General features: G+C 56.3%; 1 protein-coding gene across 1 annotated transcript; it reads left to right on the top strand.

The window, feature by feature from the left end:
- The first annotated feature begins 5,776 nt into the window (after window positions 1-5,776).
- On the top strand, window positions 5,777-24,363 carry IRF4 (interferon regulatory factor 4). The gene is given in 11 exon segments (XM_055127897.1): window positions 5,777-5,812; window positions 7,029-7,281; window positions 8,246-8,432; window positions 9,732-9,820; window positions 10,706-10,816; window positions 10,819-10,846; window positions 13,644-13,684; window positions 13,686-13,752; window positions 17,253-17,606; window positions 20,903-21,015; window positions 23,917-24,363. Coding segments are annotated over 10 exon segments (1,359 nt in total). The 5' UTR covers window positions 5,777-5,812; window positions 7,029-7,056; the 3' UTR covers window positions 24,061-24,363.
- The last annotated feature ends 2,205 nt before the right edge of the window (window positions 24,364-26,568 follow it).

The raw sequence follows: 26,568 nt of genomic DNA, 5'->3' as shown, positions 1-26,568 counted from the left end.
CTCCAGCCTGCCCAACACAGGCAGATGCTAGATAATTTATTCTCTGTTGCTTGTTAGGAATATCATGAGATGTCACACAGCCGCTTTCAGGGCCATGTGCTCCTGGAATTTTATTTAAAAAAAAATTTTTTTTGGTTCACACCCAGCGATGCACAGGGTTACTCTTGGCTCATACACTCAAGAATTACTCCTGGGGGGTGTTCAGGGGACCCTATGGGATGCTGGGAATCGAACCAGGGTCGGCCACATGCAAGGCAAATGCCCTACCCGCTGTGCTATTGCTCCAGCCTCTGCTCCTGGAATTTTAAAATTTTAAATAATTGCGGTCCGGAGACAACTCTGCAGCGAGCTCATCGGTTCTGAGATTCATTTATGAGTCTCTGGATCCAGGCCATTAATGCGCTTAAATGGCACCTGGTGGCAGTTCCTGGGTGTGACAGCCAGGACCCTGCAGGGGTGGAGAGGTGGGGAGGGGCAGCCAGTCCCCTCTTCAGTCTGCAGGGTTAGTCTTGACGGCAAATTAGCTGCCAGTGCCGCTGAGACACAGGCTGAAGGTGACGGGGTGTGGGGTGGGCAGAGGAGGAAAGGCTGCTAGAGTGAAGGCCAGCTGCGGTGCCACTTGTCACCCTCCTCTTCGCTCCTCCCTCCAGTCCAGCCTCGTCAGGGAAGACAGAAGAGACTGGTTAACTTTACCTTTAAATTAACATTTATTTAGTATAGCCACCTCTCTTATATCGCATGGGACCTATCCTGAAAAAAGTTTTGTTTGTTTGCTTTGGGACCATGCCCATACTCCCGGCTTTGTGCTCGGGCGTGACTCCCGTGCTTGTTCCGGGGCCCTCTTGGTACCCCTGTCAGCCCGCTGCACTATCTCTCCGGGCCACTGCTGGTCCCTGGGGGGGCCGCTCCTAGCACCGGAGCAGACAGAGGATTCAAGCGTCGTCCATTTGGGTGATTTTCTCAGCTCTGTTCAACTCCCACTCGAAGGTGAGAAATTCCTTCCCGCAGCTCCTGGGCTATTCCCGGAGACGGCGGTCAGCACACAGCCTCTCTTGCGGGCTTGCAGCCACAAGCTCACATCTTCCTCGGCCTAGTCCTCACCCCCAGTGCAAGTCCCCTTCTCTCCTACAGTGCTCCTTCTCTTGGCCAAGATTGTGACAAGATTGTTCTAGAAGGAGGCTGCTTTGTCAGTCTGGATTCTGAGAGCGATGACACCCAGCTATGAATCACGTATGTGCGCAGGAAGCCGAGCTTCACAGTTGAAAGCCCCTGAGATTTAGGGGACTTGTTGCCCGAGCATAAATCTGACCTGTGCTGAACAGAAACGACACTTCCTAAGTGACCCGTGACGGCATGATGGCGTGTTGGTTCATAGCGTTCGGCTGGAAGGACAGTTGACAAACGCAGAATAACCCAACAGTATTGGTAACGCTGCGGGGGGGGGGGGGGCGGGGCGAGGCAAGGCTCCCTGCCTTCCTCCTCTTGCTTCAGTTTTCAGAAAATTGCCCAAAGGGACTGCAGGCCGCTTGCCTTCCTGCTGGCTCCAGGGCTTCGAGTTGGCAGCATCCAGTGCTCCCTGGTTAAAAGCCGCGTCACCAGCTCTGTCTAAAGCGTAACACGTCAGAGAGAAAGAAAATGTTACCCGGGACTTCGTAGAGCGTCGGCCGGAGGAGGAGACAAGAGAACATCGTTTATAAACAAGACTGTGGCTTCGTTATTACATAAGGGACTAAAATAACAAATCCGATATCCTTACAGGCCTGAAGTGGGCTATGCTTTTTGCCCAGGGAAAATCCGTGCCCCCTAGCTCTGGGGCCTAAAGGGGCGCAGATTCCAATCCCTGTCCTGAAAGCGCCTCGTGCAGTGTCTCTCTAGAGATCCAATTTGATTTAAAGTAAATTTTGCAAGTGAAGAACATAGAGAGAGAGCCCCGTATGAAAAACCTGGAGTGGGGGCTGGTGCCTTGTTGGTATTCCCAAAGCCTTTGTCACGGGGCCAGGAAATCTCAACGCCATTCCTTTCAAGCGGGTGTGCGGTGAGCACCGTTCATACGCAGATTCTGTTTCCAGAGTGCTCCATCCGAACTCCTCTCCTACGTAAGGAGTTTCAGTTCAATTTTCCCAGAGCTTCCCCCGTGGCCTTCGAAGCAGCTCTGTTTCCACCAGTTTCCTCAAAGGCAACGGAACGTGGTGGAAAAGAATGAAGCAGTGACCAATGGTTAGAGTGACCGCCTCCCATCTGCGTTTACCGTGACTGAGAAGGCCCCTGGATGGCCACGGACAGTTTCCACTCAGTAGTGAAAGGAGAAGAGCACTCTTTAGGAGTGGGAGAAGGTCTGATGGTTGTCGGCTGCCAACCTACACTTTGCCAACGAGGAGGTCAGAAAGAGCTTTTTGCCCTGGCTGACTCGACCAACCAGCTGGGCACCGCTACCACCTTTAGGCTGACAGGCAGGGCTCAAATCTGAACAGGCAGTCCCAAATCTGGAGTCTGGGAGAAGAAGCAGCAGATGGTCTGAGAATGTCCTTGGAAACGTTTCTTGGGCCTCAGGGAGCCTCTTTGAGACCCTCTGTCCTTGCTGGGGTGAAACTGCCCAGCCTGCCCCTCAAGGCTATTTGTTTGGAACAAACTTTGGTCCTTGCTGCTTACTTGGGGCAGATTAGGCATTCTTTAATTATTGTGTTTACCGCCTGGTACATGGAAAAGTAAAACTTGGGTTAAAGATTTATTCATCCCAGACCTCATGGATCCACATCAGACCCAGCTGACCCTCGCAAGTAAGCCTCTGATGATCGACAGGGACATACAACAGTAGCATCATACAGCACGATGACATTAGAATGCTATGTAACATACGCATTGTGTTATAGTACTACTTTACTGGGACTCCAAACTAGCATATTACTACGTATAAATATTATAATGATTGCATGATAATCCTGCCATGCTAGATGCTGTGGTCAGTAGAAACAATTAGCTTTGCTATACAGACAGAAAGGATGGGAAAAGATAGTTATCTCATAGAGATGACATCATAACAATTAAAACTTGTTTGTATTTTCTTGATTTTTTTTCTGTGGTTCTTGAGCCATCCCCAGCAGTTTCCAAGGACTACTTCCTGGTGGTACTTGGGGGGGATTTCAAGGTACCAGGGATGGAACTGGGGTGTCCTGCAATGTGTACACTCAACCAACTGACCTATATCTCCGGCTCTGATCCTTTGGTCAAAGCAGGCACTTTTGCTACTGAGCCCCTAATATTCTCTTTTTCTATTGTCTTTTTTACAAGTAATTAAAATAATTACCCTTTAAACTTTGGGAAAGATATACTGACAGCGCTTTTTAGCACATTTCAAAGAACTAGTGAAAAATCAGTTTATCCAAACCAGGCTCTGGGCTTCAATACTTTATTTTGTGCCCTTAGCATGGAGTTTTCTAAAATACTTTTTTGGCACGGAAATGTAAAATTAAAAAAAACTTTTTAAAAATGCTGAACTTTATTCCATTTGGCTTTTCTTAGAGTCTCTATGATATAAGTGAATTAAAAACTGAAATTCTCCATTGAGACTAGGCACCCTCTAAAGAGCGTATCAGTACCTGCATAATCCATTGAATAAAGAACCACCTCACCACAGCCTTTGTTTGGATTCCTTGAACTGATTTGTTATTTTTTCACTTTTTAGCAAATTGTGACACTTCACGATATACATCTGATCTGACTAAGGATGCTAACTTTTTCCCACGTGTGTGTGTGGGGTGGGGGGAAAGCAGGTGGTCAGCTTTAAAAAGTCAAATCATTTCTGTTTCAACTATGACTAATGTAAAGTTTTTTTGGAGAGTATTTGGCTGACAGCTCCTATGTACTCATGGCCCCAGCCTTAGCCCCTGCCTTGCCACGGGTCATGGAGTCATCAAACATTTAAGTGGTTAAAATATTTTTGTGTGTGTGCACCTCATCCTTAAAAAAAAAAAATCAGTTCTAGAAAATCAATAAGCCAGAAGATGGCGTTGAAGATTAGCAATCATTCGTTCTAAAAGAAGATGTTGAAAAGACTCAGAAAGTTTCCTACAATGACTGTTGTTTTGAACTTCTGAAAGGAGAGGAGGAAATTGCTAGAACTGAAACCTGGTGCAAAGGACATTGTACCAAAGTGTGAAAAGCTCTAATTGGCCACCTCAGAGAGAAGTCCTCCAGTCCAATTTGTGAACACTTAAGGAAAAAGATGAAAACACCATGGTTGGTGTGTGCTGTCCCCACCAAAGGGAATCAAGTCTCCAGCACAGTTCCTGATTACTGGTGGGGAACCAAGCAAGCAAGCAAGCAAACAAACAAACAAATACACACACACACACACACACACACACACACACACACACACACATATATATTAAAATGAATGACTGTGAAAGGAAAAAAAACCAGGCGGCAAGCAGAACTTTCTTTGAAGCAAACTGGGTTGTTTGTCAGTTTAGACACATCATGGAAAGCTTGCTGGTGGAGAGAGGGGCAATTAAAAACAAGTGTCACGTTAGTTTCTGAGAAAGTCTGTCGTTTGTAGGAAAGGCAAGGCCCAAGCCCCTGGGCCCCGGGCCCCACTGCCTGCTTTTTGCTCCAGCCCACACTTCAGTTTTTCCTTTGGGTAAGGCACCTTGAGAAGTGAGATCATGTGACCTTACGAGGTTTTCAGACCTTGCGAGTTGACCTCGGCTGGTGTTCGTTGGTCTCAAATCATAGAGAAACCCTCTCGTGGTCTTGACGGTTTACCTGGATTGCTAAGTGCTTAAACACAGTGGGAGCATCAGGATGAAACTTTCACCTGGTGAAAGTCTGGCGGGTCGGAGCTCTGGGGTGATTTTGCTATGAAGGCTGACTAGGGAAATTAACAAGAAGGAGGACTTGGATGGTTCTGGACCCCCGGAGGTGCCAGGTTGAGAAAGATGTTGTTTTAAGGTGAACTGAAGGGGGCACTTAGGTACTTGGGCATCCCTGCTCCCCCACCACACTCCTTCCTGTTGAAACTTTGGGGTCTCTGCATTGTCCATCCATGGGAGTCACCCCGAGGTTCACTGGGTTAAGGGATGCAACGTTATGAGGGCGTTTCTAATCCATGGGTTGCATCTGAGGGGCGTTTGGATTGGTCCAAGGGAGCTGGTTGGTTCCTTTCTCTTTCAAGTGCATGCTAGTTCTGCAAACCCCGCGCGGGTGGTGTGTGTGTGTGTGTGTGTGTGTGTGTGTGTGTGTGTGTGTGTGTGTGTGTGTGTGTGTGTGTGTGTTGGGGCCTGGGGGGTGGCGGTTGGCGTGCTTGGAGACAGCGCAGTGCCTTCTCCCCGCGCTCCAGAGCTCTCTTGCATTTGCACTATCCCTCCCGTCTTAAGTTTTCTGTGCGAGCAAGTGGGTCCCCTCCGCATCGGATTCCCGCTTCTGCACGCCACCTCACCCCCATCACCCCACCCCACTTCCCGCAATAAACTGTCGTTGAGCTATTTGCTATCCACCGGCCTCTCTAGTTCGCGCCCCGCCCGTGGCAGGAAACCGAGAGGGTCCGAGGACGGAGGCGCGCTGGGCAGGAGCAGAGCTCGCCCCGGGCCGAGCACGCCGGGCGGCAGCTGGCTCCGCCCCAACCACGCCCCGGCCCCGCCCCGGGCCCGCCCCCGGCCCAGTGGAGCGCGGCGGCCCCGCCCCCGGCCCGCCCCGGCCCCGCCCCCAGCGCGGCTTTTGAGCTTTATAAGTTCCTCTTTCCCAGCACCGGCGTCTTAGTTTCACCACTTGAACTTGGGACCCACCGCAGCCTCGGCTCCAAGTCGGGGGCTAGGTAAGGCGAGGGTGGGACCGCGGCTCCGAGGGAAGGCTGGCGGGGCCGAGCCCCGGGGAGACCCCCGGAGTCACCTCCAGCTGGGTAGCGGCGTGGGGGACCCTCCCTCCTTAGCTTGGGAAGCGAGAGCGAGCCTGGCCCGGGAGGGTCCCCCGACTCCCCCCGCCACCCAGGGCGCAGGGCTCGGCGCCGGTTCCCTGCGCCCCCGCGCCCCCGGGCGCCCGGCTCCCACCGCCCCGAGCGTCGTCCGGCCCTTGCCGGCGGGAGGTCACGCGCTGGCCCGAAGGGGACCAGGCGGCTGTCAGCAGCCTCTGGAGTGGCCGCGGCGGCGTCTCCAAAGAAACGCTCTTGGGGAGGCAGCGCTGGGGTGGGGGTGGGGTGTGGGGTAGGGAGCACCCTCTGACCAAGAACCTCAGCCTCCCGGGGCGCGTGGCTCGGCCGGCGCGCGGCGGAGAGGGGGAGCTGCGGGTTCCAGCTAATCGCCGCCTCGCGCTGGTGACTCCAGGGAGTCCCTGCGCCCCGTCCAGCTGGACCCCCTGAGTCCCGTCCAGCTGGACCCCCTGCGCCCCGTCCACTTGGCCCCCTGCGCCCCGTCCAGTTGGCCCCTTACGCCCTGTCCAGTTGGGCTCCCTGCGCCCCGTCCATCTGGGCGCCCTGCGCCCCGTCCCGCTGGACCCCCGGCGCCCCGTCCAGCTGGAGGGACAGGGACGGAAGGTTCTAGGTAGCAACTCGTGCGGGCGCGCGGTGGCAGCGTCCGGAGGGGATGCCGAGGCGCTGTTGGCCTGGAGCCTGCGTGCCAGATCCTTGGGGGCGCGGGCGAGCAGGCAAAAAGTGGCCTGGCCGGGGAGGGGGTCGTGCGCGGCCCGGGGCTGCGGGACGGGCTTGGAGGCGCGGGGCGCTGGAGGGAGAGTTGGAGGGGTGTCGGCTGGCGCGGAGGGCTGTGCGCGAGGGCGCGGGCTGGGCCCGGGGGAGCGCGGGGCACGCGGAGGGGCGCGGTCGAGAGTCCTGGGGTAGGTGGGGGGGGGCGCGGGGGAGATGGAGTTGGCGGAGGTTCCTGTGCGCGCCCCCCGGAGGGAAACGGTCCTGGTCCCTCTCCTCCTCTCTGGGAGCCTTTGGCTACTCGGAAGCGCGCGCCTGGGTGCTTTGGCGAGGCGGGGCGGGGGGGTGTCCTCGGGGGGCGCGGGTCCTGAAGGCCGGTCACGCTTGTGCCCCGCAGTGCCAGGCGGATCCCGGGCGCGCTGGGCATGAACTTGGAGGGCGCCGGCGGCGGCTGCCGGGGCGGGGACTTCGGCATGAGCGCGGTGAGCTGCGGCAACGGCAAACTCCGCCAGTGGCTCATCGACCAGATCGACAGCGGCAAGTACACGGGGCTGGTGTGGGAGAACGATGAGAAGAGCATCTTCCGCATCCCCTGGAAGCACGCGGGCAAGCAGGACTACAACCGCGAGGAGGACGCGGCCCTCTTCAAGGTCACAGCTCAGGGGACCCCCGGGGAACGGGAGCCTGCCCGGGTGTGTGTCTGGGGGAGGGGATGTGGGGAGGGGGCGCGCCAGCAACCAAGGGCCAGCGGTGGAGAGTCCCCAACTTCTCCACCGGGTCGGGGCATCCGGAGCTCGCGCTGGGGACCTTCAAGCCTTTTCACCCCGGGGCGCAGCGCGCTGGGGGCTGGGACCCCGGTGTCCGGCGCTGCTGCTTTTTTGTGGGTTCCTCTATTTCCAGCTCAACCGCTTTCTGGATCTCTGCCTGCGTCTCTTCATCACGGAGAAGCTCTGCATATCTCTCTCTCTCTCTCTCTCTCTCTCTCTCTCTCTCTCTCTCTCTCTCTCTCTCTCTCTCTCTCTCTCTCCTCTCTCACTCTCTCTCTCTCTCTCTCTCTCTCTCTCCCCCTCCCTTCCTCCCTTCTTCCCCCCTGCTGCCCCCATTCCTCTCTGATCTCTGTTCTGGCCTCTCTCTGTGAGTGGTTCCAGCCCAGCCCAGCCCCATCACAGCCGTGGTCCCATGAGTGTGTTCACTTACCCAGTAGACTACGCGCGTCAGGACCCAGCCCGCCACCTGTGGGCAGAGAGACTCAGGGACTTCCTCAAGGGCAGACCTCAGTCTCAGAGTCCAGATGTGCTCTGCGGAGGTGGGGACCCGGGGGAAGGCAAGCCACGTGCCTGTCTCCGATCAGTCCCACCACCGACCTACCTTTTCACCCTGGCTCGGGCGACAAGGGTCTTTCCAGGGGTGCTTCCCTTCTCCCCCATGCCCCCCACCTGCTTTTAAAAATACCTGCCATTGTTCAGAGCCACTCAGGGGTGCTCTCAGGCTGGGAGGGGAAGCAAAGCTCCCGGTCCTGCCTTGAGAGATTGAGAGACCCCCCCACCCTCCCCAGCTTCTGTCTGGAAGAGACCTGGGGTTTCACTTTCCTCTCTCCCCCTCGCACCCCGCCAGGCGTGGGCACTATTTAAAGGCAAGTTCCGAGAAGGCATAGACAAGCCCGACCCCCCCACGTGGAAGACGCGCCTGAGGTGCGCCTTGAACAAGAGCAACGACTTTGAGGAGCTGGTGGACCGGAGCCAGCTGGACATCTCCGACCCCTACAAGGTCTACCGGATTGTTCCAGAGGGAGCCAAGAAAGGTGGGACCCCAGCAGGACGGCGGCTTCCCCAAGCGCTTCCTGTGCTTTGGACCCTTTTGATCCCCTTGCTTGCCAGCCGTCACTTGCCTCTTGTCTCTTGTGCCCGTGCAAGGAGTTCCATGCCCAAGTTCTGTTGTTCGGGGGGCTTTTTTGGGGGGGTCACCACAACTGGCAGGGCTCAAGGCTTACTCGGGGCTCCTGCACAGGGGTCACACGTGGCAGGCATGGGGGCCCTTAGTGGGGCACTGGGGAGCAAGTCAGCTGTGTGCCAAGCAAGGGCCCAGCCCGCTGTGCTGTCTCTCCAGCCCAGTCCCCGAGCTCTGGCGTCAGACGTTGAAGTTCTTTTGTATTTGTTTGGGACCGTTTCTGGCTCCGGGTTTGGACCTCTGTGTGTGCACACACACCTGTGGGTGTGTGCTTGTCTGTGTGTGCATGTTTGTGTGCGCCCACGGCTGTGTTCGTTCTTTCAAGGGCTGGGCCAGTTCCACTCAGCTGTCAGACTTTCACGAATACCCACCGGGTGGCGGGGAGCACGCGACCTCCCAACGGGGGCTACTGCGTCTAGTCATTTCCAAGTCAGCTGTTACCAGGTGGGAGGCAGCTCGGCTGGCTGAGTTCATGCAGGAGGCCCGGGGTGGCTTCCTTCCCCAGCCCCACAAGGTCCCCTCCAAGCACAGAACATGGCCTGGTGTGAATTAAAAACAAAGCACAAGAGTGCCCCGTGCAAGCTGGATTCCTGAGGAAAATGCAGTCTTTCCTTCCACCCTTCTGCTCAGCTCGAGAGCAGAGTGCCGGGAACCTGCATTTTTTTAAAAAAATTTTTTATCAGTGAATCACCGTGAGGTACAGCGACTGACTCACAAACTTTCGTGCTTGCGTTTCAGTCATACAATGATCGAGTACCCATCCCTCCACCCGTGCCCATTCTCCACCGCCATTGGTCCCAGCATCCCTCCCACCACCCCCACCCCACCCCACCCCTGTGGCAGGGCACCTGCATTTTTAAGCCGACTGTATCTATGGCCTTGGCAGCAACCCCCGGGGATGGTTCTCTCCTGTGCCACGGCGTACCCAGAACCAGCCTTTCCTGACTTGGTCCCCCTGTCGTGCCCCAGTCGGATCCAGTTTCGTGGCCTGAACAGGGAATATAGTCTGAGGGCTGGGGAGACGCCTTCTGTGCCGACGTGGCGTTATGCATTCTAGGAATTAAACCCTCAGGTATTTTTCTAAGTTTTGCTCCTTCATGAGGTCAGTTCCCTTTTTCACACCGTGCCCTTTCCCTTTGGCCCGGACCCGTAGGCGCGAAGCAGCTCAGCCTGGAGGAGCCACAGATGGCGATGAGCCACGCCTACGCCATGACAAGCCCGTACTCCTCGCTCCCAGCTCAGGTACAGCGCAGGCCGGCGGGGCCGCTCCGAGGGCGGCGGGGGGGGGGGGGGGGGGGGTGCGAGCGCCACGCGGCTCGGAAAACCCACCGGCAAGACCCAGCTGAGCTTCGGTTCTGCTTGGAGCGGAACCATCCAGCCAAATCTCTTGGAATAAACGGCCGGGCCGCAGGATGTTGCTCTGGGGGGTGATTTTACAGAGGGGCGTGGAGCCGTGGGGACAGACTTCTCCCACCCATTTGAAGTCCTCTGGGAAGCGGGCGGTGCCAGTGCCCGCTTGTGGACGCCGGGCCGCGTCATGTGAAACCACAGGGCAGCTGACGCCCGCCGTCTCTCCCGATGTGAATTATGGCTCTGTTCCCCTCCCTTTGGCGGGCCCACGGAGGCACAGTTCCTCGTCGTCCTTCTGGTGCCGGGCTTAACCATATGATGAAGCGTTGCACTGACCGTGTCTCCGGAACACTGTCTCCATTGTGCGTTTTCTGTCCTTGGAGGCTGTTTTCCACCTAACGTGATGAGAGCCACTCACCCCCAGAGCCATTTCCACAGGATAAAGTGATGTGGCGAACAGCCAAACAAGAGACTTCCTGGGAAGTTGAGGAAGGAGTAAAAGAATTGTGTGTGTGTGTGTGTGTGTGTGCGCGCGCGCATGCGTGTGTGGTGTGCGTGTGTGTCTATGCATGTGCATGTATGCACGTGTGTTCCTCTGTGTGCCTGTGTATGCTTGTGTGTCTGTGTAGTGCGTGTGTCTGGGTGTGTGCGCGTGTGTGTCTGGGTGTGCATGTGTTCATGTGTGTGCATGCACACCTGTGACCACCTGCGCTTCCCCCTTCTCCCCGTCTTCCTGTGCGTCTCTTACTGAGCGCCACCTCTGTGTTTCTCTAGCAGGTCTCAAACTACGTCATGGCGCCCCACGAGCGGAGCTGGAGGGAGTATGTCCCCGACCAGTCACACCCCGAAATCTCCTATCAGTGCCCCATGTTTGGACCCCGAGGTCACCCCCTGGCAAGGCCCCCCCTTGTGAAAATGGTAAGGAGCGTGCTGGCATGGCGTCCCCTCCGCCCCCGCCCCCTACAGAGTTCTCCTGCCTCGGGCTCACCGAGCGGGTCCTGCTGGGCTTCCGCATAGCCGTTTCCCACTTGTCAGCGCCCCTCTGAGCTTTGAGAGACTCACGTGCAGCCAGGGAAGGTGCTCAGGCCCCCTGGGATGGCCAAGGACTAGGGATACACCTCGGGACACGGACACGCCCCAGAGAGCAGGCCAGGCAGCCAGTGACCACCCCAGGGTTTTTGCAGAGCTTATGGGATGGTTGAAATATATTCAAAGTTACCCACCAAAGCCAGACTTGGGGTTCCGTGCCAACTGCCCCTCAGTTCAAAGCCCAGCCCTCTCTACTTTGGGGGTGTCCAGTGGACACGCTCTTTCTCCAGTCGTCTGTGTGATAGAGCAGCTCTCTCAGCCCTCCTCACAATGCCAGAACGGTTTCACAGTAACTCATTGTTCCCCGTTACTTGACATTTTCTGTCTTTCTGTCCGATGCTTTATTTTGAATCTTGGGCCCACACTCATGCATTCGGGCAGCTCTCCCTCCTGGATCGGTCCTTAATATTGATCAAAGCTCTTTCATCTCCCTGGGCGGCTGCTGTCTATGTATCTCTGATAAGGGAACTTCCAGGCTGTCCGAACGCTGCCCCCAAGAGACACCGGGGGCATTCTTGAGTTCATAACCCATGGGGCCCCTTGCAATTATTCGGGGTTAGAGGTGATGGTAAGAAAGGAACGGACAAGTGCTAGGGAAAGACACACTAGAAGGTTCCAGAAGCTGATGCAGGATCCGAAGGAACTCTTCTCATCCTGGGTTCATGGGGTCCCGGGCCTGTGGGAAGTCTCAGACTTCCCAGTCAGCTGAAACACTCATTGGCTAAGTGCAGAGAAACGGCACATGTTGTGTTCAACACAACAGAACCCAAGCTTTTAGCACGTTTGCATCAGTTACTTAGACACAGAATCCCGAAGCTGAGCAACACCCACGGCCGCTGGAATGTTCTAGGAGCACATGCTCTTTCCCAAGGTGATTGCTTCCCCTCTCTGGTCAGGTTCAGGCCCCTCTTGGCTGGTGGTATTGGTGACCAACCATTACTGCATCTATCAACCGAGTGAATGAGTGACCAAGGTTTTGCAATGACTCAGGCCTGCCCTGAGTGATGGTCTTTCTGGAGTGACCTGCAGCTCGGCTCCCCAGATCATAGCATAATCAATCACAGCTGATTGATTAATCAGGGCTAAGGAGGTTCTAAAATTCCGACCTCTGTCCCATACCGCAGGGCTTTTGAACTAATGGCCTGAGGAAGGGAGGAAGATGCCTAGAATTGTGCAAAAATTAGGCTGGGAATGTAGCTCGGTGAGAAATATGTCCCTTGCACGTATGAGACCCTGGGGTTCGAGCTCTAGTACCTTGTGCCCCTAAACAACACAACACATGGGCTGGGCAGACATATTTGATATATACATGACACTAGATGAGGTGGTCTGGGACCTGTTATGTGTTCTCTCTCTCTCTCTCCCTCTCTCTCTCCCTCCCTCCCTCTCTCTCTCTCTCCCTCTCTCTCTCTCCCTCTCTCTCTCTCCCTCCCTCCCTCTCTCTCTCCCTCTCTTTCCTTCCCTCCCTCTCTCTCTCCCTCTCTCTCTCTCTCTCCCTCTCTCTCTCTCCCTCTCTCTCTCTCCTCCCTCCCTCCCTCTCTCTCCCTCTCTCTCTCTCCTCTCTCTCTCCCTCTGTCTCTCCCTCTCTCTCTCTCCTCTCTCTCGTCTCTCTCTCTCTCTCCCCCTCTCTCAGTTACACAGTACATTTTCCATGTCCTCTGCATTCTTGATTGGATTCACCCCAAAGCCCAGAAGCTGGATGGGTTATTGATATTGTTGGTCTTTGTGTCTGTAACTTTTGGCTGGGGTTATTTGGTGTCGGCTCTCATGGAGACTCGGTATGGACTTGCGTTGTGAACAGAGCTCATTCACCATCTCTCTGGGGCACCTTTTCTTTGCAAATAGATATGGAGGAGGGATGTTGGTCACAGGGGAAAAGGGTGCAATTAGTGGGTGGGTAAGTTCTGGATAATCGAAGGTGCAGCATGAGGACAGAATCAGCAGTGCTATAGTGTACTGACGTTTGCTGGGAGGGTGACTCTCGATTGCTGTCAACACACACATGGGTAACTGTGTCAGAGAATGAAGGCATAAATTCACCTGAAAGAAAGGAGGGAGGGAAGGAGGGCAAGGAAGGAAAGGAGGGAAGGAGACAAGGAAGGGAAGGAGGGAAGGAGACAAGGAAGGAAAGGAGGGAAGGAGGTAAGGAAGGGAAAGGAGGGAAGGAGACAAGGAAGGAAAGGAGGGAAGGAGGTAAGGAAGGAGGGAGAGAGGGAAAGAGGGAGGAGGGAGGGAGGAAGGAAGGAAGGAAGGAAGGAAGGAAGGAAGGAAGGAAGGAAGGAAGGAAGGAAGGAAGAGGAAGGAAGGAAGGAAAGGAGGGAAGGAGAGACAAGGAAGGAAGGAAGGAAGTTATAGAGGGTGATCTTTGTGGGTTCGAGCTCGCTGCCTGTTTTCTCTCCTGCCTCCTTGGGCCCTGGTTCTCCCACTGCACTTCAGCCTGTGTTCACCTCCTGGGGAGACCAGCAGTCAGGTTTCAAGGACCCAGACCCCTCCCCTCCCAGGGCTGGCGCTCCCCCCACCCCGGGACAGCCCCCAAGAAAGGCAACGTCCCGGCCGGGCCTCGGCGCGTCAGCATCGGGACAAGCTCCCGCCTAGACACCTTCCTGACTCTTCTTTGCAAATGCAGGTTGCCAGGTGACAGGCACCTTTTATGCTTGTGCCCCGCCGGGAGTCCCAGGCGCCCGGACTCCCCGTCGAGCCAAGCATAAGGTCGGCTGAAGCCTTGGCTCTCTCAGGTGAGTGCAGCCGGGCCCGGGGCACCCACAGCAGGCCGGCCTTTGGGGGCGCGTCAGGGGTGGTCAGGGGCATATCTGTGGGTACCGGAGGGGCGGCCACCCCCCCAGCCACCTGGGACCCTTCATAATATAGACGGCACCGAGCCCACCCCCCACCCCCCCGCCATGTGCTGCTCAGGCCAAGGGCAAGGCTGCTTTGAGGAGAGCCTGTGGCCTCTGCCTGGCTCTGCCTCGGTGGTCCCCGCCAGGGTCCTTGCAGGGAGGGCCGTTTCCTTCAGAAGCCGCTCCCCGGCATCTCGGTTTGCTAAGTGGACCCCCGTAGCTTAGCCAGGCAGGGCGTCGGGGGAGGTTCTTCATTCTGGGGGTCCTCTGGGCAGGGCTCCTTTCTCTTCCTATCATTCATCTGCCTCGAGACAGACGCTCCAGGGTCCTCTGAGCGTGGCCAGGTCTTGGCGACCCACGTGGGTCCCAGTTCTGTGTCTGAAAGCAGCCCAGGGTCCCGTCTGTTTCAAAGAAGGCAAACCCCGAGGCTTGCTGAACGTAAGGGGTGCAGGAGTATTTCGTTTGCTTTGTGTTTTCGATCGTGGCTTTTTAACAGATGAGATCTGTGTTTTTATTAGAAATGCAGGTGGATGATCTCACCTTAAAAAAATCTAAGTTTCGCTCCTGAAGATCAATGATAGAATGTAGTCGCTGAAGTCCTCAAGGCTCTGGGGACTGGCACCAGCCCGCTCAGCTCTGCTGTGTGAGGTTCTGAATGAGACGGGGACTCGCTGCCTGTTTTCTTCGATGCTCTTCAAAGGGTGGTGGTGGGGGGGAGAAGTTCCGAGTAGCCGGGGCTGGTGTTTGTTTTGAGAAGCTCGTACGCCCCCGTCCTGCGTACCTAAGACTGTGTGGGTGCCCGAGTAGGAAATCGGCAGCTATTTATAGCACTGTGATCTTGTGATTTCTGATGACATTTGATGAAATGAAACCTGCCCCAAGAATCACATCCCCTGGGCACCCCCGGGGTGAGCCATGTGCTCTCATGCCTGGGTTTGCCACCTGAGCTCGGCCAGGGACCATGTGGTGGCTTCTTTCAGCTGCAGCACATGTCACTGAGAAATAGGACGCTTTGGGCTCTCTCTCTCTCTCTCTCTCTCTCTCACTCTCCGCTCTTCTTTCTTCCTTCCTTCCTTTCTTTTCTTTCTTTTCCTTCCTTCATCCTTTCTTCCCTCCTTCCTCTCTTCTTCCTTCCTCTTCTTCTTCCTTCTCTTCTTCTTCTTCCTTCTTCTTCTTCTTCCTTCTTCTTCCTCTTCTTCTTCTTCTTCTTCTTCTTCTCCTCCTCCTCCTCCTCCTCCTCCTCCCTCCTCCTCCTCCTCCTTCTTCTTCTTCTTCTTCTTCTTCTTCCTCCATCCTTCTTTCTTTCTTTCTTTCTTTCTTTCTTTCTTGGATGAGTGATAGAGATGAGTATTCCACCCCAAGTACATTTATTCGAGAATTGCAGCTCCCCTTTTTTCCTGAAATCCCACACCGTGCCCAGTAGGGAGACACTGTGTCTCCACAAGGCTGATACCAAATGGATCATATTCTTAAGAAGACCTTGCGATTTGCAGTGTTTCCAAAGTGACTTCATCTCGATTGTTGTTTGTCAAGGCACTGCGGCGATTATTCACCAACTTACACCAAAAGCCCTCGGGATTCCAGCTGACTTGACCTTTCTTTGGTTTGTTTTGCGGAGCCCCGCCCAGCTGTGCTCGGGGCTTTCTCCCGGCTCGGGCTCAGCGATCACTCCGGGCACTACTGGGGCACCCTGTGTGGTGCCCGGGATCAAACCCAGGTCAGCCACGTGCCAGGCAAGCACCTTAGGCAATGGCTTTGCTCTCAGCATCATATTTGTCCCTCCTCTGATTGCTTTCTTTCCATGTGAGTTCAGTTATTTTCAAGTAGTACTGAGTGTTGAAAATGAATTTAAAAGCCAGACGAGCAAAAACGAGAATAACATAGTTTCCTTCTGTGTGCCTTGCAAGTAGATAATTTAAAAAAAAAACAAAACTGACATCATATGGAGATTTTAAGGTGATTTCCAATGTGTGCTGTACTTACTTGGCTTCTTTTTTTTTTTTGGTTTTTCTTTCCAAACCCCATTCTTTTTCTCTTCTCCTCTCCTCTCCTCTCCTCTCCTCTCCCCTCCTCTCCTCTCCTCTCCTCTCCCCTCTCCCCTCCTCTCCTCTCCTCTCCTCTCCCTCCCTCTCCTCTCCCCTCACCCCTCCCCTCCTCTCCCCTCCCCTCCCCTCCCCTCCCCTCCCCTCTCCCCTCCCCTCCCCTCCCCTCCCCTCCCCTCTCCCCTCCCCTCCCCTCTCCCCTCCCCTCCCCTCCCCTCTCCCCTCCCCTCCCCTCTCCCTCCCCTCCCCTCCCCTCTCCTCTCCTCTCTTCTCTTCTCTTCTCTTCTCTTCTTTTCTTTTCCTTGCGAGTAGAAGTTCAACCTAGGGTTTGCTTTCTCCGTGATGCAGTTCACCTGTGCCATGCCTTCTTGCTCATGACTTGGTATTTTAGACAAAAATGTCATCGCCACCAAAACCAAATCCCTAAAACTGAGTATAGAAAGTTCTTCATGGTGGCGTCCTGGTACTCTTCAGGAAGCTGGTGAAAACTTGCGTCTCCTCCACCCCTCCATTGCGTCTCCTCCACCCCTCCACCCTCTCCCCAAGTTCATGGTGCTCTAAATGCGGGGTGACCTGCTGTCTAGGGAGTGTCCACTTTCCTGGTACCTCTCAGTCTCTGTGACTCTCCAGAAGGGAGATCAGGGGGAACAGTGTGTCTTAGACTCACCTGCCCCTAATATTTTTACTTTTTATTTAATTTGGAGGTAGAGAACCTCACCAGTGGCATTCAGGGCTTACTCCTACCTCTGTGCTCAGGGATCAGTCCTGGGGGTGCTCAGGGATCACTCCTGACTCTGTGCTCAGGGCTCACTCCTGGCTCTGTGCTCAGGGCTAATTCCCAGCTCTGTGCTCAGGGCTGACTCCAGGCTCTGTGCTCAGGGCTAATTCTCGACTTTGTGCTCAGGGCTCACTCCCGGCTCTGAGCTCAGGGCTCACTCCCGGCTTTGTGCTCAGGGCTGACTCCTGGCTCTGTGCTCAGAGCTCACTCCTGGCTCTGTGCTCAGGGCTCACTCTCGGCTCTGTGCTCAGGGCTCACTCCTGGCTCTGAGCTCAGGGCTCACTCCAGACTTTGTGCTCAGGGCTCACTCCTGGTGGTGCCCAGGGTTCTCTCCTGGCTCTGTGCTCACGGTCACCCCTGGTGGTGCCTAGGGGACCCTATTCCATGTTGGGGGATCTAACCAGGGCTGGTCACATGCCAGGCCAGGCGCTGACCCCTCTGGCTTCTCTCTGGCTCAACTTCGAATGTTCTAGCAGAATAGCCCGGGAGCCCCCAGTCCCCACGAATGCGCTGCGCTCGGGTGGGCCTCGGGTGGGCCGGGCTGGTCCCGCACGCTGACGGGGGCTCCGCGTCCGCAGACTGCCGGCTGCACATCTGCCTGTACTACCGCGACGTCCTGGTCAAGGAGCTGACCACCTGCAGCCCCGAGGGCTGCCGCATCTCGCACAGCCACGCCTTCGAGCCGGGCAACCTGGACCAGGTGCTCTTCCCCTACCCCGAGGACAGCGGCCACCGGAAGAACATCGAGAAGCTGCTGAGCCACCTGGAGAAGGGCGTGGTGCTGTGGATGGCGCCCGACGGCCTTTACGCCAAGAGACTGTGCCAGAGCCGCATCTACTGGGACGGGCCCCTGGCCCTGTGCGGGGACCGGCCCAACAAGCTGGAGAGGGACCAGACGTGCAAGCTCTTCGACACGGAGCAGTTCCTCTCAGGTACCCGCGCACGGCGTCGGCCCCCCAGCCCTGCTCAGACAGGCGTCTGCCCCCCCCACCCCTGCTCAGACAGGCGTCTGTTCCCCCCACCCCTGCTCAGACAGGCGTCTGCTCCCCCCACTCCTGCTCAGACAGGCGTCTGCTCCCCCCACCCCTGCTCAGACAGGCGTCTGCTCCCCCCAGCCCTGCTCAGACAGGCGTCTGCTCCCCCCACCCCTGCTCAGACAGGCGTCTGCTCCCCCCACCCCTGCTCAGACAGGCGTCTGCTCCCCCCAGCCCTGCTCAGACAGGCGTCTGCTCCCCCCACCCCTGCTCAGACAGGCGTCTGCTCCCCCCCACCCCTGCTCAGACAGGCGTCTGCTCCCCCCAGCCCTGCTCAGACAGGCGTCTGCTCCCCCCAGCCCTGCTCAGACAGGCGTCTGCTCCCCCCACCCCTGCTCAGACAGGCGTCTGCTCCCCCCACTCCTGCTCAGACAGGCGTCTGCTCCCCCCACTCCTGCTCAGACAGGCGTCTGCTCCCCCCACCCCTGCTCAGACAGGCGTCTGCTCCCCCCAGCCCTGCTCAGACAGGCGTCTGCTCCCCCCACCCCTGCTCAGACAGGCGTCTGCTCCCCCCAGCCCTGCTCAGACAGGCGTCTGTTCCCCCCACCCCTGCTCAGACAGGCATCGGCTACCCCCACCCCTGCTCAGACAGGCGTCTGTTCCCTCCACCCCTGCTCAGACAGGCGTCTGCTCCCCCCACCCCTGCTCAGACAAGCGTCAGCTCCCCCCCACCCCTGCTCAGACAGGCGTCTGCTCCCCCCACCCCTGCTCAGACAGGCATCGACTCCCTCACCCCTGCTCAGATAGGCGTCGACTCCCCCCATCCCTGCTCAGACAGGCGTCAGCTACCCCCACCCCTGCTCAGACAGGCATTGGCTCCCCTCACCCCTGCTCAAACAGGCGTTGGTTCCCCCATCCGCACTCAAACAAGTGTCAGCTCCCCCCACCCCTGCTCAGACGGGCGTCATCCCTGCCCAGCGAGAGGGAGAGGACCAGTGGTGGTCAGGCGGGGTGCGTGTTCCTGCTGTTCTGTGCCCAGGATAGAGGGTCCCACGGGGTGTAGCGGGGTGCTTGGGGGTTCCTGGCGGGATCTACTGGTGCTGGGCACACACTCCCCTCCCTCTCGGCTTCCGGTCTGGCTCACCTGCCCTAGGCCCATTCTCTGCGGGTGGGCCCCGCCCGTGGGAGGTTCCCTGGAGGTCGCAAGGTCGAGGGTCCGGGCAGCTGTCTCGAGGGAGATGCGCCTCGGGCAGCGTGGCTGAGCGCCTCGGCCGGATCCTCGTGCCCAGGCGGCAAAGGGGCAAGTGAGGCGACCCGGCAGGTCGCTGTCCCCGCGGTGCCAGGGCTGTGCCGAGGTCCCGAGCAGACCCTGCATCTTCAGGTCCCCAGGAACACGGGGGTTGATTCTGCTCCCTGTCGGAGGGAGGAAGCTGCTTCCCGCCGCCCCCCTGCCCCTAGCTGAGCGCCCCCTTCACACAGCCACACTGTGTTTTGGGGCGGGGGGCGGAGGGCTGCCCCCTCCTTCCCCTGCACGCTGCCCCCGCGCGCGCCGTGCTCTCAGGGAAGCCGGGCAGCCTCTGTGTCCCAGCGCCGTGGCTGGGCTCAGCCTTTGGGGGGGGGGGGTTAGTCGCCCAAATCTCAGCACATCCAGACTTTCTCTTGGTGCCCCCCACAAGCCCCCCACAAGCCCACGCCCCCCCAGGGGCTCAAGAGAACAGGGAGAACCGAGCCTCAGTCCCTACAGCACGCCCCCAGCCTGCAGGCAGCGGCTGGTTGAGAAAGGCAGAGGGACCCCAGCCCCCCTTTCCCTGCAATTGTGGGGGATCCTCAGGCCCCCTGGGGGAAGCGTGGGGGGCTCTGGGCTGGGGACATCCTCCCTCTGAGGCTCTGCATCTTGCAAGGACACGCCATGGGGGGCTGAGCTCCAACCAGTCCTCTCTGAGCTTGTCACTTGCCTCTCTGGGCTTCCGTCGTGCATGTTTCGGGAATCTAGAACATTCCGGTGGCTCCCGCTGTCACCTGCACGTGCTTTCTGTCACTCGAGGTTTCTCCCTCTGCTGTGACTCTGAGCTGGCCCCTTCCTGCCTGTGGGTCCAGGCACCGGGCCCGTCTCAAAAGGCCTCGGGTGGCTTCTGAGTCATGAAGGGACCCCGTGTCCCCACCCCCCTCCCCCGGCCCCACACCGTGGCCTGTCTACCCGCCTCGGACCCTGGGCTTCCTTCCCTTCCCGGCTCGTGCCAGCCCACCCCTACCAGTGAGCAGTGTAGGGGCCGTCTCGGGCCTGGGCGCTGAGGGCACCTTCGCGGCGGTTAGGTTTGAATTCTGGGAGCAGCAGCGGGAGGAAGTGAGGAGCAGGAAGCCTGTGAGTTAGCGAGAAACCAGGCCCGGGTGCCCCAGGGTGGGGAGCTTTGATGTCGCCCCACTCCGGGATGGCAGGCCTGGAGGGACAGTCCCGGGTGCAGCCTGAGGCCTCGCTCTCAGTCACACGGGGCCTCAGGGCTCTGCAGATGAGGCAGCAGCCTGACCTCAGCTCCGGGGCTCAGGGATCGCCCCGGCGGAGTTGGGGGGCCGGGAGGAGGGCTGGCCCCGCCCTGTCTCTGCAGCACCCATGGCTTTCGGTGGGACTTTCTCCCCTGCGTGAACTGTGCTCTGCTCTGCTCCCGCCCCGCCCTGCCCTCCTCGCCCCTTCCTTCCCTCTCGGGTGCTGGGTGCAGCCTGCACGGTGCTAGGGCCGGTGGAGGCGTCTTCCTCGGCCAGGCCTGCAGCCCCCTCAGGGGCCCCCGGGGCCCGCGCTAAGGCCCTCGGGGGGATTCACCCATGCTCCCCTTTCAGACTGTCACCAGTCTTGCGCGCGTGTGTCTGGGGGGGGTGGGGGGTGCGCGCACTCGTGTCTGTGTGCTTGTGCACGCGTGCATGTGTGTGTGTCTGTGTGTCTGTATGTGTGCACGCGCACATGTGTGAGTGTCAGTGTGGTGTGTGTGTGCATGTGTGTGTATGTGTGCACACACGTGTGAGTGTCAGTGTGTGTGTGGTGTGTGTGCATGTGTGTGTGTCAGTGTGTGGTGTGTGTCTGTGTATGTGGTGTGTGTGTCTGTGTATGTGCATGTGTGGTGTGTGTGTCTGTGTGTCTGTGTATGTGCACATATGGTGTGTGTGTCTGTGTGTGTGTGCGTGTGTGTGCGTGTGCGCTTCCTGCGTAGAGCTGAGGGTCGTGATGGTTTCTGAGCGCGGTGCCTCTCCTGGGGTCTCTGCAGAGCTGCAAGCCTTCGCCCACCATGGCCGGGCCCTGCCGAGATTCCAGATCACCCTGTGTTTCGGGGAGGAGTTTCCGGACCCCCAGAGGCAGCGGAAGCTCATCACGGCGCAGGTGAGGAGTCAGCCATAGGGGGCCTCAGGGTGGGAATGAGGGAGAAGACAGTGCCCCACAGGCTCCTCTCCCCTCCCCTCTTCTCCCCTCCCCTTCTCTCCTCTCCCTCCTCTCCCCTCCCCTCTCTTCCCCTCCTCTCCTCTCCCCTCCCTTCCTCTCTTCTCCCCTCCCCTCCCTTCCCCTCCTCTTCCCTCCCTTCCTCTCCTTACTCTCCCCTCCCCTCTCTTCCCCTCCTTTCCTCTCCCCTCCCTTCCTCTCTTCTCCCCTCCCCTCCCTTCCCCTCCTCTTCCCTCCCCTCCTCTCCTCTCCTTACTCTCCCCTCCCCTCCTCTGTCTTCTCTCCCCCCCTCTCTTCTCCTCTCCTCCCCTTCCCGCCTCTCTTCCCTTTGATTTTGGAGCCATACCCAGTGGTGCTCAGGGGCTAGTCCTGGCTGTGATCAAGAGTGACCCCTGACGATGCTCAGGGGACCATGTGTGGTGCCAGGTATTTTAACCAGGGTCAGACAAGTGCCAGGCAAGCCTCTGAATCTCTCCACCCACCCCTTCTTTTCCACTTTTCCTGGAAATTGTCACATTTCCAATTTATAGGAATTTGAAAGGACTGATGCTTGAAGCTGACCTTTCAAACTCTCCACATTTAATATTGCTTGGAAGCACTGCAGGGCGATCTTCCCTTGTGGGGAAGCACCCCCTCCCCTCCCCCAAAGGGCAGGCAGTTTTTGACTTGAGTATTGGAGCTTCCCTGCGGATGTCTTTGAGCTCCTTTATATTTTGCAGTTTCATAAATTATCTAGTGATTAGAAACCAACAACCAGCAGTTAGTTGGGAGAGGGTAGATCTCTCGAGGAATTCAGGCAGATTGGACCTTTGTAATCTTTTCTAGCAGAGTTTGTGATGGCTTCAGCTGGAGTGAGCAAGTATCTTTTTCACAGAAGGGAAAGAAAAGGTCTGGCTGGAGAGGTCACCCAGGGCTTACGGTGCTGGCCTTGCATGCCGTCAATCCTGGTTCGATCCCCAGAACTACACACGGTCCCCAGCAATGCCGAGAAACATGTTGGCAGGAATAAGCATAAAGCCAGGCATGAGCCCTGAGCATCACTGGATGTACCCCAACCCCTCCCCCCAAAAAAACCAGAAGTGAAAAACAGTGAGGTTTCTACAGCTAATGTCAATCACTCATTTATCATAGAAAACAAAGAGTTTTGTTACCTAAACTTTTATGTTGAATATTGCACCTTGTTGCATAACTTCAAAGGTTACAGATGGTGGCTGGAGCAATAGTACAGCTGGGAGGGTGTTTGCCTTGCACGTGGTCGACCCGGGTTCAATCTCTGGCAGAGCACGCCAGGAGTAATTCCTGAGTGCAGAACTAGAAGTAGCCCCTCAGCATTGCCGGAGATGATTCAAAAAGACAAAAACAAAACAACAACAACAACAAAACAAGTTTACGGAACAGTATGACTCACAGTAACAGGAAAGATAATTTCTAGGGATATCAACATTCAGGTCAAATGCCTGCTCTGAGAATGTTAAATTATTTAGGTTAAGTTGTTTATGTATCACCCATTGAATAACATAAGCCTAGGATGAGGTGCTAGCTTTTAAATAAAGCCCTATCTCGTGCTCTCTGGTGCTTTATTGTGAAATAAAACACAACCTAGGCTTAAACACAAAACCTCCCTTTTCTGACTGTCAAAACAAGAGCAAATCAACAAAAGGAGCCGTTGGCCTCAGAGCTTTCTCTTGGATTCTCTCCGGTGACTGATGTCATTATTGATAAAATAATTGACATAGTGTTAGCAGCTGGGATTGTCAAATGAGCAGATCCACTTGGTATGAACCAATACTCTGGGAAGCTGGTGATCAGCTTCAGTGCCAAGATGCTTCTTAGGGTCTTCCAAGAGCGGGAAGTAGGGGTACTCCGGCCCAGATCCTTGAAGTTGTGCCTGTGTGGCAGACGAAACGCTCACACGTGTGTTCGTCGATGCCAGCTCCTTCTTTGTGTAACTCGTGTCAGCTCATTCATCTGAGTCATGCTTAGGCCACTGTGTATAAAATAATAGAAAGCCTTCATTTGGCCAGCACCATGGGTGGACAGGGCATGCTATTTCTTAGCTGTCACCGACTCGGGAAAAGCTGAAAGTTGAAACTGGTGAATGTGACCCCAACTAATCCCCACACTAGATGGATCTGGGGTCAATTAGCTTCCCTTGCCCTGCTGGGAGATGTTTGGGGGTTGTTCAATTTGGCTTTTTCTTGTCTTGGGTCTGGATCCATGCAGATGATCTAGGCTGGTGAGGAATCAGAGATCAGGAGTCACCTCCTCCCCGTCACAACGGCACTCCTGGGAAATAATCCCTGGGTCTGTGCTGCTCTGGAAACCAGCTCCAACTTCCTTTGCATGGAATGGTTTTACCTGGTCCCCCTCAGTCTCAGATATGCAGACGTTTCCAGCAGCAGCCGATTTCAGAGACTCATCTGGCCTGTCAGTTAAAATTCAGAATGAAGTCGATTGTGTTCGGCAGGCGGGTGTGTGTGGAAACTCATAAAAAAAAAATTCCTCCGAGGGCTTCACAGACAGAAAGCTTTGATGTGTGATAGCACCTAGCACCTCAGCACTTCAGGTTTATTTGTTTGTTTTGCAGTTTTTTTTTTTGAGGGGTCTGCAAGCTGTGGTCCTCAGGGATTACTCCTGGCTCAGTGCTCAGGTTGACTCATGGGGGTGCTCAGGGGGCCATAGTTGGAACAGGGAGTTGAACCGGGGTTGGCCGCATGCAAGGCAAGTGCTTTAACCCTTGCACGACTTCACGTCCCCTCGGCTGCGGAGAGCTGTTTAACGTGCCAAGGGCCGAACGTTACAAAGGAGCGTCTCGTAACGTCTTTCCCCAAATTCTCCTTACAGGTCGAACCTCTACTCGCCAGACAACTCTATTATTTTGCGCAACAGAACAGTGGACACTTCCTGCGAGGCTATGACTTACCGGAGCACATCGGCAGCCCGGAGGATTATCACAGATCCATCCGTCACTCCTCCATCCAAGAGTGAAAACGGGCACGTAGGCGATGGAGTGGTCAGCCTGGAGCACGCGTGACGCGGGACCCGGGAAGGTGTGTGCCACGCCTCTGCGCGGCCCTGGCTTCCGTCCCTGCCACCACCTGAAGGAAAAAAAAAATAGAAGAAAAAAAAGAAAACATTGGGGCATGCGGTAGGCCAGCTATGGGGCACCCGCTCTGTGAGCCCGAGGCCAGTGGGGAGGCTCCGAGTTGGATCCCCGGCTCCGCCCCGCACACCTGACTGAATGTCTCCCCCGCCCCCCCGCGCCGTGAGCTCTCTGCAGCCCCCGTGTGCCCCTCCAGTCATGGCTGAAAAACCACTGACAGGGAAGAGACAGGAAATTTTTAATTTTTTTTTTTTTTTGGTCATTGTAAGTACCTGACTTTAACAAGAACCACTAACCCCGCCCTCAGAAACGGGCACCTCGGTTCCAGCCCTCTGCACAACCTCAGCCCTTGTGCATAACCGCTAGCAACGGCCCCGAGAGAACTGGCCATGGAGCTCACTCCAAAAGAAGCCCAGGGTGTTGGGGGGCCCTGGGGGAGAACGGTCCTGGCTGATGGACACTGTGTACGTTGACCGAAGCTTGTGTTTACACGGACGTCACTGGCCTCTGTCACCCATCACGTCGTACATGCAGATGGAAACTGTGCGTTGGAGTCTTGGCCTCTGGCGGCAGTGGCCCGTGGGCACCGGGTCCTGTCTCGTGTCTCAGGGAAGAAAGGTCCAACCGCAAGCTCCTCTGTGCTCAGAGGAAAGGGCTGGAGACGCCACGTAGCTCCGGCAGACAGGGCTTGCGGGGTGGGGGGGGGGGGCGCAGGTTTTTCCAGGAGGGGTCTCATCCCGAGTGGACTCCCCCACCTCTGTGCTCCCTGTCCGGGGTCAGTGGGACTTCCTTGCTGTTTTCTCGGTCCAATGGGAAGCATCAGGACTCCCCTCGCTGTGTACCTTTCGGTGTGTCTAGGGCTGGGATCTAATGCCGCTGGACGCGTGTGTCTCCTCGGGCTCTCTCCTGCCCCAGAAGCCACCGCCACTTTGCTTTTCTTTCCCCTGGAAGAGACGCTCACCCATCCAAGTGCTCGAGATGTCGTTTTGAGAGGGTGACATTTCCCCTCTTCTCCTATTTGTTTTGTTTGGCGACCGGTGGGTGAACCATGACAACACTGCGAGCAGGGCCAGTGTGTTTTGAATCGGTGAACTCTGTTAGGAAAGACGACAGGATTTCAGAGATTGTGTAACTGCAAGCTCAGTGGGCTGTTTTTGCTTATTTTGTATATTACGTGCTTCCTCGTGCCAATAATGGATCGACAGCGCCTTAAAACTGAATGGGCTTCTTCCAAATGCATCTTGTTTTTTTGTAGAATCACCAAAATCTCCACCTTTGGTTAAGGAAATCGGATCATTGGAGGTTGTTGTTTTTTTTCTGTTGTTTTAGAAAAAGCACAGATGTTTGGACAGCGAGTATTTTATGTGTATGACTAAACAGAATGGCTATAGCATTCAGGCTTAGCAAAAGATGTGGTGATTCTCAAGGACTTGGTCATTCTCACAGATAAGTCTCAAAGACATACCTGCTCAAGCGCTGTGTTTGCCCAGTCCCTAGCACGGGCGTATCCTTGCATTAGATCAGAGTTTTTTATCTGGGGTCTCCAGCCACTGAAGCATTGGCAGGCCTTTTCCTCTTAACTTATTTTGAAGTGGCGTTTCATGGATAAAATAACTCCAGGAAGCATGAGCAGCAAGCAGAGAAGGATCCAAACGAAAAGCGCCTGCTGCTTCTGCCCCGCCCCTGCCGCAGCCCTCCCCTCTGCATTCTGACTGAGTCTTCACTTTTCTATAAATATGCTTAGATGGAAAGCAAACACCAAAAGCCTGGGGATCCTCCAGCAACCGTTTCGAGGCAGTGCTCGCCATACAAACTTGACCTCGTTCTTTTCAGGGGGGCTGTGGTAGAACCCCGCCGCCACGGCGACCCGAGGGGAGAGAGGCCATTTCCTCATGGACAAGCTCTGTTGGACGGAAGGTTGCAGTTCATGAGTTGCAGGGATATACACATCTTATAGATGCACAGCGACTTTTGGGGTATATTACCCTAAGGGGGGGAACGAAGATCGAGTTAGGAGCAGTGCGATTCAGGCTTCTGTGGACTCTTCACCCCTACATCCCCATCTCAGCCCTGCGGGGACCGGTGAGGAGGGGAGAGACTGTGTCTTCTTCATTCCCCAGGCGTGTGGTTTCAGGGACTTCTGCAAATCCTTTGCTTTCCTTCATTTTTAAAAAATACTATTAAGCTGCTTTAGCCCTGGACTCGTCTCTTCTCGGAACAGCTGTTGGCTTGGATCAGCTTCCTCTTTCTCGACTTAGAGTCATCTCTGTTGACACTGGGTTTTGCAGGGGTCCAGAGTGTGGCCTAGGGACAGGATCCCCCCCCCCAGATTTGGGGAAGGACGACGGGTGCCCCCCGCTGCTGGGCTTGATGTATGAGATTAGCCGTTGAAT

Source organism: Sorex araneus, chromosome 2 (assembly GCF_027595985.1).
Source record: "Sorex araneus isolate mSorAra2 chromosome 2, mSorAra2.pri, whole genome shotgun sequence".
Taxonomy (NCBI): Eukaryota; Metazoa; Chordata; class Mammalia; order Eulipotyphla; family Soricidae; genus Sorex; species Sorex araneus.
This window is presented reverse-complemented; position numbering and strand designations above follow the sequence as displayed.